Genomic DNA, 16,190 nt, shown 5'->3' with positions numbered 1-16,190 from the left:
GACATTGTGACTCACATAACATGCATGTTGATGTCAGGAAAGAAGCTAAAAACTGCACTGCTAATCTCAACATGCCCGCCGAGACGTCACTACCCAAGGCTGCTTTTATTTTTTCAAATTTAATATCAGGTAAGAGGTTTCTACCCTCTGAAAGAGGCTTTGCAGTGACCTCACGTGCCCCTACAGTACTTATCGTTTTAACGAGCTTGTGCAGGTATAACAAGCTCAGGGATAAGTTTGACACGACATAGTAAGTCAGACACAATGGCTTGTTTCTCTCATTCTTGTTCCTCTGCCAGCGTGGTGCAGCAGCACAAACACTGATCAGATCAACAACTGGCTCCAAATTGGACAAATGGTGTCAGGTGAACTTGTTTTCATGATGGGATTAACTAATCTTCTCAATACCATAAAATGATGTCTGTTCTCATTTGTCAGAGAATAACACTGCGTGATGTGAGGAAACAGGTCACTGCCTGCATTTGTAAAACTGACTGCTGCTTTACTGCGCCTTTATTATCTAAAGCACAAACACGATGAGAGAAATCTCAGATTACAACCCATTTATGTGTTGTATTCAGGAGTGTCATCATCTTAATTCTGACCTGTGTGAGACATTTTTAAATATCACACCTTTCTGCTGAGCTATGATATTAAAATAGGATTTGAAGAACACATCAACATCACGCTGTACACAAGACAAGCAAACAGTTTGTTACAAATTGAAAACCTGTATTGTGCAGACAATAAATAGTGCTTACAAAGGGATTTTTGTCTTTTACACAGACAAGGTTTCTGTTTACACTGTTGATATGAAACATCTTCAACTGAATCAGAGAGACTCAGACACAGCTCGGGGATGTGACTACTGATACTGGAGTGGGACTAGTCGACTCGGTCACATGCACGTTCCCCCTCTGTGGCATCAAAAAGTACGTCATTCAAAAGAGTCTGTTTACAAAAAAAGTCTCCGCTTGTCTATGGCGTATACATGACCTTGATTCTTCCTGCTCCTCTGACAAGGTGAAGTGAGGGTTAAGGTCATGTTCCTCTGAGCAGAAGTGGAGCTTGCTGCATGCGTCCCCATCTACCGGCAGCTCCATTTCTAGAGACATAGCCTCCAATGTTCACTGGACACAAATACCAGGACACCCACTGACTGTGGGCCAGGGCGCTGGAAGACTCTGTGCAAGGTCTTCACTGACAGAACCAGATTATCAGCAACTCTTCACAGAAGAAACCTTTCTAAGGCCGGTGGAACCTGCAAGGAGGAAAAGAGGGGAAAGTGTGACGTGGGCTAAAATATTCCCATACTAGAGTTTCATCAATCAAGAGTCCTATTATTAGCTCAATGGACAGTGCTCTTAAAAGAAGCCAATGGCCTTGCCTCAAAAACGGGGTCTTGCGTAAGCACCACCCTCTCAGCACAGGCAAAACGTAAGCTAAATATATGCGGACATTTATTATAGAGGCGAGGTGGTGAAAAAGGGTGCACCTTTCTCATCTCAAGGGGCCTGCTCGCAGCTAAATTTAAGCCCTACTCTGCAGGGTGTGCACTCATTGGTGTGAGACTGTTGGATAGTGCACCTTTGAGTCTTTGCACAATGTCACACTGACCTTTCAGACATCATCGGCAAACAAGAAAGCAGACAAAAAGAGCAAAAAGGAGATAATAATACACGCTCAAACTGACCTTGTCAGATGCTTGCTCGAAGAATGAACTTCCATCTCATTACTTTTGAACTCGTTCAGCTCCTTCCGTATCGCTGCCTGCAGAACAAAGGCAACAACAAGTGTAAGCCCACGTGTGTCCCTTCACACATCGATGCAGTTGCTCAGGTGGCTGACGTTTTGAACATCTGAAACATCTGTCGTTCAGGTGCAGTTTATGTAAGCGTAGCTGGGTTTAATGTCAAAGAAAAGGCGGCGTTGATGATGAGTTCAAGCACTGCCAGCATTAACCCATGTTCACACACACAGGGAAATGTTCAGAGTGACAGACAGGGTTTCTGCAGGGTTCCCCAAGTTACATTTAAGGCATTTTTAATATCACATAGAATTAAATTGAATACCTGTTTCATGGTCATTAGAGTATGATGAAATGATATCACAGTCCTTCTCAGCAGTATATAACAATCATTCCTACTGATATAATCATATACATTCATGCAAACTGGACTTAGATAAGTAGTGGAAGATGGATGGAAGGATATTTATGAAAAAAGATTAATTCATTTAGAGTCTGGCTAAAATCTTTACTTCCCCATTACGAGAATAGGAACTTCCTAGCTAGTACGTAGGTGAGATGGCGCTGACTGAAAAAGGAGGAAACAGCCTCTTGCAGCACGCTCAACTCTCACATCAATCCCACTTATAGTTTCATAACTGTGGAACGTCTCCTGACAGGAAACTGAATTTACCTGCAGAAACCCTGGAGAGAGGCTGACACAGGTCAATGTCAGAACACAGTGTGGCCACAGAATCAAACTCTTGCACTGTTTTAATATAGAAAAGGCCAGTGCTGCCGATTTGAGATTTAGCTACCTTGTCTGCAGCTGACAGTCTGGTCCAGGGCTTGTCAGCTCGCCTGTCGTAGTCCTGAGCTTTGGCCACTTCCACATAGTCACTGAAGCGAATGAGGATCTTTCTGTCCCGCAGCTCGTCCACTGTCGGCCGCTGGTTCAGCTGGAAAATAAAGATAGCTGTCAGTGCATCGGCTTACTGCGACTAGAGATAGAAAGCAAATATTAAAAACAACAGCAGGTTGGGTATTAGGGTTCTGTTTTGGCTCGTTGACAGTCCCTGTGAGCTGGTGTGTCGCCCAAATGATATTAAAAGGGATGAAATCTAAGGAAACCGCTCAGATCGGCCACCTACCTTTCTGTTCAGCCGCTGTTTGATTTCCCTCCTCTCCTCCTGTTCTGTCTGGTCATTTCTTTCTGTTGACGCAAAAAAAGAGACAATTATTGTAACCAAAAAGCCAAAGTCCAAATCATTTAATTACAGTGACCACAGTACCACGATGATGGAGCTCAAATGGGAATCACTTGAATCAGGACTATCAAGGCTTTTTGGAAACGCTCAGTCATTGCACGAAAGTAAACACTGTCAGCGTTTATATCATGGGACTGGACAGTTGATGAAGTCTGTGATTAACAGAGCAAATACGTCTGATCCTCCTCACAATCAATACTCCTACATGAGCCGGTGTGCAACTGTGCTGAGGACAGGACTCATGGACTGACTGGAACTTTGGATCAGTGCTGAATGTGAGTTTGAGAGCGAGGCGTGGGCAGATTAGAGCGCTAATAGGATTTATCTTTATTAGATATAGCAGAGAGATCACTTCATTTATTTTTAATCTCTCTCCTTTTTTCATGACAAGTTTTTTTTTTTTTTTTTTTTCGCTTTCTGGCAGCTTAAAAACGAGGCTGGCACCTGTCACAGTCTGAGTGTATTTCACTCTCTGGGTGAACGCACTGCAGCACGAGCGCATGATTATTTGCATTTGCTTTAGGTTAGTGGTTATGAGACTGGGCGGATGAGTGTGCTGTGGTTCAGGAGCTGCTGTCCTGGTTGCAAAGGGGTGTGTTTAGCGCGAACACATGTGCCTGTGCTGAGAGAGACGAGGTCAGTGACGAAACAGACAGCTGCTCAGAGCTCACAGGTGGCCAGTCTCCGCTGGGAGACACAGTTCACTACAAATGTGGGACTTCATTCCTCACATGGCTCTTTCATAAATGCTCTGTACTGTCAGGACAGCTCGAGCAGTTTCACAGACTAGTTTCACAGACTGAAGTGCTACGATCTGACACCTTCTCCCTGCAGACATAAAGCTATTCCTCTGAATAAAACAGTGGCGCCGCTGCAACAGGGAGTTTAAGTCATTAAGGATTCAAATAGGAGGTCAAACTTGTGTGAACATTCTTCTGCAAATATGTAAAAATAAAATGTAGGACTGTGACTAACAATTAATTGTATTGCTGATTAATTTGACAATTATTGTCTTTATGTATTCATAATTTCAGAAAATACTCCACAGCCAAAAGTGACTTCTGCAGTTGACTCCAAAGATACTCATTTTACAATTCTGGGAGAGAAAGAAAGTCCATCCTCACATCTGTGAAGATGAAAGCTTCTCAGAAGAATTTTTGGGGCTTCTGCTTGATGACTCAAATTAACTGACATTCAAATGGTTGATCATTTTCGGTATGCTAGTCTGTAATTGTCTAGCATACATGTCTGCACATTGTGAATTTAATAGTATATACTGTTTATTGCCTCATCATTCTTGGTATATATTGTTTATTTTGTATTTTTGCACTATTTAACTCATTATGTAGTCCTTTTTTGTCTTGTCTTGCTCTCGTTGAGCTGTATGTCCTTATTTCCTATGCAAGTACACTGAATGCAATGTTTAAGCCAGTGTCAAATTCCTTGTATGTGCACACATACTTGGCCAATGAAGGCCATTTTGATTCTAATTATTTCGGCTGTAAAACACTTTAAAACGACATAATAATCCTGAGTTCAAATTACAATATCAAAACGTGTGAGCGTCTTTTTTTTTTTTTTTTTTTTTTTTTTTTTTTTTTTTTGCAATACCGTCGCAGACCACATCAGTCGACAATCACTTTTTTTCTTTTTTTAAACGGAGGCCTGAACTATAAAGTCAAAATAAACTCAAATCAAGCCTTTTACAAGTTTTTAGTGATATCTAAATGTCTGCAAAGCGACACAAACAGAACAAAGCTAGAGAGCTGATCCACATCATTCTGGACTTCATGCAGCCTGTCGGTGGTTGATCTACTCACGCTTCAAGATGTTCCGGCTCTCCAGCTCCTCCACGGCCGGCCTCTGGCTCAGTCTCCTGCGGAAAAACACCAGAATTACGTTCTGGACCATATTTCCTCCGCTGGGGTTTCTCTCCTCAACCCCGCCGGCGCAAAGTCTTTTCAGTCTTTTCACCACTACTAGCACTTTGGGTGCTTTGGCCGGTGCGCAGAGCGCCAAGATCCGCACATCCAAAACGCAAACACCGCGTCCCACCTCGAGTCCAAAAAGCGGCTGATTTTGGTATTATAACATGTAAAGCTCCACATCGGGAAAAAAAAGTCAGGCTGCGCGTTGAATCTCACGCGTCAGAGCCAGTTCAATGAAGGAACAAAGGCAGGCTTGGTTGTTTTACTGCTCCAGAAGCGGTGAGATGGAAGTTGAGAGAGAGGCGCGCTGGTTGGAGTCCCGGCGGAGCGGCGGCGGTGTGGAGGATGCTGAGCGCTCTGAGCTGTTCTCTGAGTAGAGTGAGGGTGCAGCACAGCTTTTCACCACATGCAAAGTACTAATGTGAAGGGGTGGGACAGAGGAGGAGATTCCCATGCGCGCACACTCACGCACGCACACACACACACACAAACCTGCTGCAGCACCGAGAGCTGTGCTGCCTCCATGCAATACTACTGTTATCAAAGAGGAGAAGCAGGTTTATAGGAAAAGTAAACCCATCAAAAATTCACTTTTTTCATTCATTCATAAAGCACGAGCACAGTGTGAAATGGGATGTAGTAATATGCTATGATGAACTGAAGATAGTTTATAAGTAAAAGTACAAGTACAATATCTGTGTTATTGATTAGCTGATCACATGATGTCAGTTAGTTACTTTCGTTTCCCAAGTTCTCAGTATGAATGTCTTAAAAAAGTTAAAAAAAAAAAAAATACCAATCACAGATTCCTCGAACACAAGTTAGCATCTTTAAAAAACTTAGTGTCTAACAGTCCCAAACCCAATGAAATTTAAATGACAAAGATTTAATCCTAAAAAAAAAGCAAAATCCTCCCATTTGAGAAACTCAAACCTGCATTTGGCATTTTTGTTGGATAAATGGCTCCAGTGGTAAATCGATTACGATGATTTATCGATTAATCGATTCATCATTTCAGCACTGACAAGTACTGTAATGTGTTCGTGGTGGTGTAAATGCAGTCGTGTGGGCAGAGATGAAATGAAAGCAGAGACACAGCTGCTGATACTAGCATTCGTATTTATGTGTTCATTGAACGCAGCCTACATGTATAACAAGATAGAGAGGTTTGACAACTCCAGATTTAGCCTGTGTTAGTTCTCAGCATTCCACATCACCTGAATTTTGGGATTCTTCACATGACTTTCCAGGATAAATCTCCACCCCACCCCCGACACACCCACTGCCACTAAATTTGCCACACACCTGTCGAGACAGCGCTGGATTCCGAAAAGGAACTTCTTCTATTGCCTCATCGGAAACATAACTTGAGCTTCATGCTTAGATCGTACCCAAACACAGGCCCCATGTATTTTAGAAAAACTAAAAATCCCTTTCTTGTTCCTCAGATCGTATGTGTGATATGGACAAAACTGATAGTGCTGACTTAGAATTGCAAATGTATGTTGGAGATTGCTACTTTAAGACACTGGACTAAACATAACCAGGAAAAATGATGTCAAACTGAGTAAGACGCGTGACGATTCAGCCCTACTAAGGCAAAACACAGTAATATTACTGAATCTGACTTTTTACTGTAAGAAAAATTATGACACAAAAATGAGTCATTTCTAGGAATTTGCCTGCCAAAGAAAAGACACTGCACTGCTAGCCTTCTAAACACTCAATTACTGTTTTTCAAGTTGTTATCTGTTAACAATATAATCTGATGAACCAACATCTTAGTGATAGTCAGTTATGCTACAAAGTTTAATGAGGCAGTGGCTACTGTACATTCAGTGACGATGAAGACAGAACAACTCCTGATAAAGTTAATTAGCTCAGCTGATCTCAGTAGCAGTCACTATAGCTTTTGAGTCTACATAGCTAATTAGGGACATTGAATTCAGCTCTGGACATGAAATAATTGGAATAAATTAGAATAGCTTCTACTGCAGTTTCTAAGAGCATTCTATCAAGATTATCCAAAGTCAGAGTGCAGTGTCAGCAGTTTTTGGTTATTATGTGGTTTCTATTACAATGATTTTTGTGGTAAAATAATTCAAAAAGCCATGAAAAGAACCTCTCTATCTGTTATGTAGGTTGCCAGCCAGCCGGAAAGCTCTAAACTCTTTTTTCTCAACTACTGCTGTTTGTCTTTGGAGGGCAGAATTAATCATAAACTGTCCAGTTGCTCAAAGACAAAAACACGTAGCTTTACTGGGCATCTCCCTGATGAAGCCACGTTCACTACAGTGATGCAAAGTGTTGTTGATCACAGTGTGAGTGCACGGAACAACCTTTCTCTGAATAGGTTAAATAAAGATAATTAGTCACGACTCACTTGAGAAAAAGATGCTAGCTTATAATAAAAACCACTTTTATAATCAACCAGGAAAGGGGTCAGACCACAATGTATTCACACTCTAACTGTCGGGAGCTGAAACTATGATTCACACCAGCAGCAGGGACGATGCACAGCAGACTGGGCGAGCAGAAAATGAGATCAGATGTTGTTCTGACCAGCACAGGAGCTTAAAGTGCTGACCGAGAAAGGGACATTACATTTACTGGGAACACAGTGTCTTCTTAGGAGCAGGACAGCCCCCATCTTCCAAATTATTAAGGTGAACACACAGTTTTTAAGTCTGGGTTCACAGCGGGGCAAGATGTCATCAACTTTAGATTGTCAAAATGATCCCCGAAGTACTTTCTGTACCCTGAATTTGCTCTTTACAAGTCTAGTTAGAATAAATGTGGCAGAAAGGGTCACTGGACTGGTAATTAAATATAATCTTTAAAACCTCAAAAACCAGATATTTATTTTGACTATGTTCTATGTATTATTGGAACTACCTTTATTTAGGTCTATCATTTTAATTTGCATCAGCCTTACAGACACTAACAGACAACAATGTTGATATTGGACAATTCAGCAAAAAACACATCAAATGTTGAGACTTGTTTTTAAATGTCAAATGCCAAAAATCAGCCTCTCAAATGTTTTATGAGGAATGAAATGTGTTCAATACATTTGTCAGACCTCAAGCATACACAGAGTGTGTTTTGGTGAGAAACACTGAAAAACAGAAACTGCAGAGCAGCTTCAAAGTTCACGTTTTCAGCTTCTTTCTCACTGTCTTTGCTGGAGACCTGCTGCATTTCTTGGCACGTTACCAACCTCATCTACTGAATGGCAGGATAGCTTAAAACCTGTCTATTGTGTTTTGTCCACCGCAGCCAGCTTCTCCCCTTAATGACAGCGTACAGTGCCAGCATTACATCCACATACTGTATGTGAATGAAAGCTAAAGCATGTGACTGTGAAAAATGATCTAGGCTCAGCATGGCAAGTGACTCCGAGGTCTGACATTGGGATTGACAAAATACAAGGAGTCCCTGGTGCTAACAAATCGCTCTGTCTTATGAGCAAAGAGCCGTGTATGAAACATTCAGGTAACAGCTCAGTGTCTCTTCTTAATGTCAGGTCAGGTAGCAAATATGTTGTCAGGTTTGTGTGTGTTCTCTCATTTTCAGGTAGTATTATGAGTGTGTACTGTGTGTGTCCTTTAGGTAGAAAAAGTATCAGGTCAGACTCTGTATCAGCAGATGCTAAACATCAAAAGGAAAAGAAAACTGATTGGGACATCCCTTCTGCTAGTCGTTCACAGTATCTTTAATTGCAGGTCTGTTACAGGAGGTGAACTCTGCTCTCTTGCATGAAAGTCAGGTGTTGGCATCCAGAGCATTGGCACTGAATGTCCAATAAAAGCATGATTCTTTGAGATGTTTGTCTGGCTTTCATTACCCTTCTGAGTTTTAAGCATTTTGTAATATGCCATGATAAATAATTTTGCTGACAGACATAATAACCCAATTTGTACTGAACTTCAAATCAGCTGAGCTCAGACTATGACAAACACAAAATCATGGAAAGCCTTTTTAGAAGCTGCAACATTTTGTCCACAGCCCTGAAAATAATGACAGGGCGGATGGCACCTCGAGCGCAGATCTAAAATAAGCCTCCTGCCCTGTGACAGCTTCAGCTGTAACTGGGACCCACGGAGGACTTACAAAACAGGACCACAGACTTGGCAATATTGAAAGCTGAGGGGAGTCGATGTGCTAAATGGAGCAGAGCTATAGTAGGGTGTGTGGTCTGCAGCGGAAAACATTTCAGGTCAATAGCCTTTGCCTCACTTCACAGAGTGAATCAAATCTGCTGCAGCAACACTCTTTAAGCCAACAGGGCTGCATCAGATGTGTTTTACATTTGAACATGTAAGTGCTGTGGATTTACCGCAAAAACAAAATCCAAATACCATAAAAGCCAGAGTGAGTCAGCCTGTTTCTATTTTGCCAAACAATCCTATTGGGCCTTTAGTCACAGCCTCCTGCAGCGATTTGCTCTTCACAAGTACTCACCCACTCTTCTTGGTCAGAGGTAAAAGTTCCTCGTTTGTTGGAGAACTCACCAGCATGTCAAAGCAATGAGCTGCCCGTAAGAGCAGGGGCTGATGGGAATGTCAGCCCATGAAAAGTGGAGGAGAATGGGATGAGTCAGGCGCCACGGGCCGGGCGGCGGCCTGCTACTGCCCACTGAGGTGTGTCCTAATTCCTGGCTCCTTCCCCTCAGTGACAGAGCCCGAGGACAGGAGTGCCACAGTCGGATGCGGAGGTCTGAGTGAGCCCAGGACGGCCCGGGGGGCGAGGGGTGCAGGGAGGCAGTTGGGGGGTAGTTGCCAGGAATAATTAAAGGAACCCTCCTTAATGGTTGCCTACCAGAAGCTTGATGTTTATGTAACTTGGTTGTGGCTTGCTGTGTTTGAGTGTTGACCTGGATGTCTCCTACTGTCACTAGGTCATATGAATATGAAAGAATGTGTCTATGAGGACGATGCTGCTTGGATATATATTCATATACATTTGGATATATAGTTGTGAAAAAGCCCAGTAAATCACTTAAGAGCCTTCCACCTACCTTTTAAAAGTCCCTCTGTTCAAAGGCTCACTGTGCTATTGATGACAGATGAATGGGACACATTCAAAGACTCAGACATGAAACCAAGAATCAATTCTTCATCCAGGCAGCTGTTCGTCTCCGAGGCTTTGCCCTTTAGCACAGGTCCACAGATCATGTGGGGGATCATGTCTGGCTCTAGAACAACCCGCTGGGAGCACAGTGTGGAGGAGGCAACTTCAAAAAGCACGGTCCCGCTTCAAATACTATAGGCTACTTTACGTAAGCCATAAACTTTCACACTAAACAAACTTCAGGTGGCTCTGTAAGCTAAAGCACATATCCATTATGACAGCCATGCTAGCAGCTCTGTGAGGCTGTATTCTAGCACAGAGGTGCTTTGAGGTAAACGTCAATGTCAGCACACTAACATGCTCACATTTACAATGCTAACATTCTGATATTAAGCAAGTTTACCATATACAGCATTTTAGCATGTTTAGATTTGCTGATTAGCACAAAACAAAAAGTGCCGCTGAGGCTGTTGTTGAATATAATTAGTCTGCAGGTATTTGGTGATAAACCAAAGTAATGGACAAAATGAAATTCTGATCTGCAGATAACACTAGAGTATAACCAAAAACAAGCATGCCTGTACTAAAGTTCATGGCAATCCATCCAATAGTAGTGGAAATATTTCACTCAAAACCACAAATGTGATACTGGCACGAGAGGAAAAGTCAAAATCATCAGCATTCTTCATCTGAGGTCATGAACCAAATTTTATGCCACTCGATAATAAATGATCAAATAGTTAATAAAAATGTCACTACATGTCACTGAAAACATGAATACTTTTATATTTTTATTATGCCACTGCGCTTGCTTTTTGTAACTTGCTGGGTGTAATGACTAAATTTCCCCGGTGTGGGATCAATAAAGTCCTATTTTATCTTATCTTAATGTTTGATCAAAATGAAACTGTAATTCATACGACAGACATATTTAAGTCTAGACCAAAGCAATGGACTGACTACAGACAGATGGATGGATGGACCAACACACCAACACTGCCATCCCCAGAGTCAGGCCACAAGCATGGCTTAAAATCTGAGTTTGAGCTGAGTGTTTGATCATTTCAAAGTACACTAAGTGTACTGAAACAACTGAACAAACATTGATTTCTGAAACAATGGACATCCATTAGCCATCATGGCAGATGTAACCTATTTAAAAATCCATTTGATTCTGTTTGCATAATGAACGCTGTTACATTCAACTGGGAAGCCAGAATCAATGGTGGAGATGGACAATGTCCAGAGGGGGACCACAATTGTACATCCTACTGTGTCTGTTTATTTATAGCCTGAGAAATGTAGCAGTGGGAGAAAAGCAAGCAAAATTAGCCACATATGTCACAGGTCATGTCTCTGATCACTGGTGATCTAACCCTAATTTCGCATGAGGTTAGAAAGGAGAGAAAAACAGCCAGTGAGTGGGTGCAGAGGCTTTGAGACTTCTGACATTTCAATTAGAGGGTACTCACAGCTAGATCCCACGAAAAAAAGCCATTGTATAACGTTAATTACTGCATGTGGGACAGGGATGGTCTACAGTGGTGACAACATGTAATTTGACGATTTCGCTTCTTGCCATATATGTGCAGGCTGTGTCATCCGGTGCTTACGTCTCCCCAACTGCTTCACAATATCTGCCAACTCCAGTCCTGTAATTGGATTGATGCCCGGCTTTGGTGCTGCTCTCTATAAAGGCACAAATAGAAACCGGAGAGGCACATCCTGAGAGGAACGTTCCTTGTGTGAAACCACAGAGACAAAAACTACACACTGTCTTCATTATTTGAACCCTCAGCTGACTACAGACGCCTTCTCACCTACAGCACTAACACTCAGCTATACTGAACACCGCTCCCGAAAAAAGGGACTTCGTTAAATTCAGTTCTTAACCAAGAACAGCAACCTGACAATCATTGGTGTTCCTGCAACATATTCGTTGCACAAAAATGATGCAACATCTAAATGATAAAATAAATAGCAGAAATACTGACTCCCATTTAACAGGCGGCAGATTCTCTGTTTGGTCATTGTAAGAACAGTCCAACATCAACCAAACTGGGCAACCGCTAGGAGAAGTAAGAAACAGTAGCGGTCCAGACATGCAGACGTGGCCGAAAAACTGCATAAAACATAAACATAGTCTCAGTGTCAAGCCATTGTGAAGCTCAGTGACAGTGGCTTCAGCTGTTGCCATCTTGGCAGTGCCTGACTCCACCAAACTCCCAGCTCATCCAAAAATGGGCAAAGAGGTGGAGCACGAGTGGAGCCGAGGCAGGCCAAATGAAGCCTGGTTGCTGAAACATAGTGGTTAGCTGTCACTCAAAGCGGCCATGCCCATAATTATGTGTAACTTTAACACGTAATATCATTTAACCTAAAAAGTTATATAAAAATTGTGAAAAATGTCATGAACTTTGGGCCACAGTGTCCTCTCTTTAAGCTTTGACTGGATCTCTTTAAAACAATATATGGAAGTTTCCTGTTATAACAACATACCAGCTGATATTGCAATGAGAAATGTTTCTTTTTTTAACTAAATATGTTGTGTATGACAAAATGAAGTGGTTTGTTATTCAAACTGACTCATCTTGTATAGGATATTAACAAGAAAATATGTCATAACTTGACAAATATCTTGTTATTGTGAAATGGATCTCGTTTAAACATTTTTCTGTTACAAGAAACCAAGCATTTCTTAACAGCTTCCATCTCTCTCCAAACTAGCCAAGTGGACAGAGGACACTCTCTGCACCCTTAAGCAGAAAATATGCTCCAGTTAACAGAAGCCCAACCTTCTGCAGGTCAAACACACACAAACATGCAAACAGCATTATAGAAAAGAAATAAAGCACTAAATGCCTGCAAGGTGGAAAGGGTCAAAAAGCAGCAGTTCTAACTTCTTTAGATGCTGGTGTTACTGTTCTCGCCCATAGGTGGCGCAGTCTGGACTGCTGGTCTGACACTGCTGGACCTGCTTTCTGCATCAATTACACAGTGTATCCTCTTTAGGTGATGACATTTTCTGGCCCATGTAGGCCAAGTCTTTGTTGTCACAGACATGACTGTGCTCTTCGCTGCTGTGAGAGCTGAGCACTCAGACACTCAGACACAGCATCTCTGGATTTTCTGAAAGCGATCACTTGGCGAGCTGAGTTTTCTTGCCCGCAGGAGGGAAAAGAACAAGGAGGGAAGCCTGTGCGGAGCATACATTAATATTTCATCTGGGGTGAAAGGGATTATGAAACAGAAAATATTCTCCACAAGAGGAGCAGCCAGCTGCCATCTGACAGCCTTGGTTGCCTGGAAACTGCTATTGTGTTGAATCGCATTCATGGAAATATCATTTTAAAGGGAAGTGAATGAAAAGGGGATTAAAGATCATGCATCAACAACACGCAGGGGGACAGTGAAATGATCAATACAGCTCCAGACTCTTTCAGTTTTTTATATATCTTTCTTCACTCGTTGCTCATTGGCTGGAAGAGGAAAATCTGTCTCAGCACAAATTATTTTCCACTAAATCTAAATAAAGTATTGGGATTCCTTAATGAGAATATTGCTGCCTTTCGGTCAGCTGCTGAGCGGTCAGTGCAATAATGAGTTATTTATAGCAATCCTGGACAGCAGCTGTGGAGAGCCGCTTTGTCCTGCTTCACGTCATAAGTTGTGGTGTCAGCAGAAATTAGTCTATGTGCCACAAATATCCAATTATTGGTTCCACAATTGCTCAGTAGACAGTGGCAAATACTGAGTAGGCTCCTGTCATCATCACAGTCACTGCTGCGCCTCTCCCTTCCTTTACCATAGCTCCTGTTCTCTCTCGGCCATACAGACATGTGGAATTAGAAAGAAGCGGGGTTAGCTGCTACTACCATAAAACACTCAAAAACTCTGACCAAACTGTCAGCGGTTCAGTTGCATTGTGGATAATGTAGGCTCAAGGTTATGACAAAGAAGCAGAATGTACAGAATAAAAAAGAGGATATCTCTGGTTCCTCTGCACTGGTTTGACGCTTTTTTTAAACAGCCCATCGTCATTCAAGGTAACAACTTTGTTGAGATCAGTCCATTCCAATGGAACTGCTGTGATTATTGGATTTGCTCACAGACAAAGTAAATCTGTGTGATTTTTTTCACGTAAAAGTGAATTCATGGATTGATCAATAGCGATCAATGATGTTTTGAGGGAACTGAAAGCTGGAAGGTCAAAAATAGAGGACATTTTCAGAGCTTATTGGCTGTCTTGAACCATCTGCTTCCATGTATTTATGCAGGTAATGCTGAGAGAAGAAAAAACCTTTTTTACAAACTGCTCTGTCATGAAAACATAAGAAATGAGTTCAAAGTGTTAGAGAAATCTTGCTTGGTCCAATCTGGTCAGACCGCTTAGGTAAAAGTGACTCAGGAGCTCCTCTCCTCCCTCGCTGTCTTTCCAGCCTCTCCTGCGTGGTCTCCCACAGGGACACCACATGACAGGCCCAAGGTAACAAACAAAGGACTGAAAAGTTGGCCTTTCTACAAACACAAACCACACATTTTTGCTGGGAATTCAAGGCGTTGATGCTTCAGGGATTTTTAAGTAATCAGCAGACACATGATCGCTACTCTTTCACAACCTCCCAGAGGATCAGGCGGGCTGCGGGAAATCTCAGCAGGGCTATAAAGGAAGGTCTTCACAGTGTCATTTTTATGTAACACTGTCCTCAGCTAAGGGCATGAGCATTAAGCATGGAACAAAGATGGAGATGTAGATCATTGCAATAAACCACATCTAGCTCCTCAGAAGAGCCCTGCAGGGAAGCAGGGATGGTTCAATCAGAGAGGAACGTGGGAGGAAAATGCAATCTCTCTAACAGCAGAGGCCAGGGAGGAGAGCAGGCAAGCTGGGCTGTGACGTAGATAGGCCATTGATTATGGCTGCTGCTGCAGCATTTCACCAGTGAGAGCTAAATTTAGAAAGAGAGGGTTCCCTTCTGCTATCCTGGGCCGGCCCACTGCTCTGCATTCTGCTGCAGAGTGCCACGCTAAAGTACTGTAAATCAATGCAACATGCCATGTGCTCTTCAATCAGCAGAACGTCTTACATCACAGCACGAATGAAAATAGCACGGCATAATGATGTTTTGGGAGAATTAAATGTACGATTAAGGCCTATTTTGAAAGATAATACTCAAGTCTAAAGAAGTAAATGTCAGACAAAGTGATGAAAAAAAAATAAATTGTGAGAAGATGAAAAAAAAATCTAAATGTGTTATTAGCATGTGATGATTAAAGTGGTTATTTTATAAGGTTAGGGTCACTGTGGCTTTCCGTATCTTTGTGTCCGATGCAACTGCAGTGCAGCAATGGAGACATTTACACATAACGTGGCTCTGAAGAGGCACCCCTGTAAGTTTTAACGAGGGAAGTTTAATAACAGGCGAGAGTTATCACATGCCATTAGAAGTCGTAATGCTATAATCTACAAAACAAGCATTTTCAAAGCAGATCAGTCGGTCTGAACAAACAGCTCCTTGTCTTTCTGCTCTGCGCTCTTATCAGCTGCTCCAATAACTAAAGCTTCAAGCTTCATGAAATCAATTCTACTGTCATAAATCTTTATGAAATTCTCAGAGTGTGATCTACTTCAAAGCCACCAGCAGCTAATATCAGAGCCATCTGCCTGCCTGGGGACAATGGCGAGCCACTAACGACCCTGCATATCCTTTGGTTCATTTCCTGGTCAAAATTCCAGTTTTTCAGCATCATGTGTTTCCAGTTTGTATTAAATGATCATTTCTTCTGATTACATTGCATGAAATCATGATGTTTGATCATTTCGAATCATAAGCTAGTAATTCCTGCTGGGTGTAGCTGACCTTATTCCACACAGCACTTTGACATCCAGACTGTGGAGGTTGGACTGAGGCGGTAGGTTAATGTTACTTCTTCCCAGAGCTTGTGTTATATTTCAGACTAGTGTTTAGAGAATGAATAACTTCCACAATAACGCAGACAGCATTCATCCGTCGGAGGGGGCGAGTAAATGACAGTGACAAACCCAAACATCTCTTACCTCGCTGTCAGTGGAAACGTGTTCAGCTCCACAGAGAGAGAAATGAGCCATCGGACTCGTCTATAGGAGCTCCACAAAAACTGTATTCACATTAAAATCTATATGCTGGCAATGCTCCAATACCTTGCTTTATTAAT

General features: G+C 42.2%; 1 protein-coding gene across 2 annotated transcripts in view; it reads right to left on the bottom strand.

Annotated features, from left to right (window-relative positions):
• Nucleotides 1–711: 711 nt before the first annotated feature.
• Nucleotides 712–16,190, bottom strand: part of phactr3b (phosphatase and actin regulator 3b) — a 44,685-nt gene continuing 29,206 nt past the window's right edge. For both annotated transcript variants that reach the window (XM_076753225.1, XM_076753233.1), the window contains exons 9-13: nucleotides 4,815–4,870; nucleotides 2,878–2,939; nucleotides 2,545–2,685; nucleotides 1,694–1,770; nucleotides 712–1,261 (exon numbers count right to left, since the gene is read on the bottom strand). In XM_076753225.1, the coding sequence (XP_076609340.1) occupies nucleotides 1,246–1,261; nucleotides 1,694–1,770; nucleotides 2,545–2,685; nucleotides 2,878–2,939; nucleotides 4,815–4,870 (352 nt within the window). In that variant the 3' untranslated portion in view covers nucleotides 712–1,245. The remainder of the gene's footprint in view (nucleotides 1,262–1,693; nucleotides 1,771–2,544; nucleotides 2,686–2,877; nucleotides 2,940–4,814; nucleotides 4,871–16,190) is intronic.

Source organism: Chaetodon auriga, chromosome 2, assembly GCF_051107435.1.
Source record: "Chaetodon auriga isolate fChaAug3 chromosome 2, fChaAug3.hap1, whole genome shotgun sequence".
Taxonomy (NCBI): Eukaryota; Metazoa; Chordata; class Actinopteri; order Chaetodontiformes; family Chaetodontidae; genus Chaetodon; species Chaetodon auriga.
Note: the sequence above shows the minus strand (reverse complement) of the source record. Positions and strands in the feature narration are given on the sequence as shown.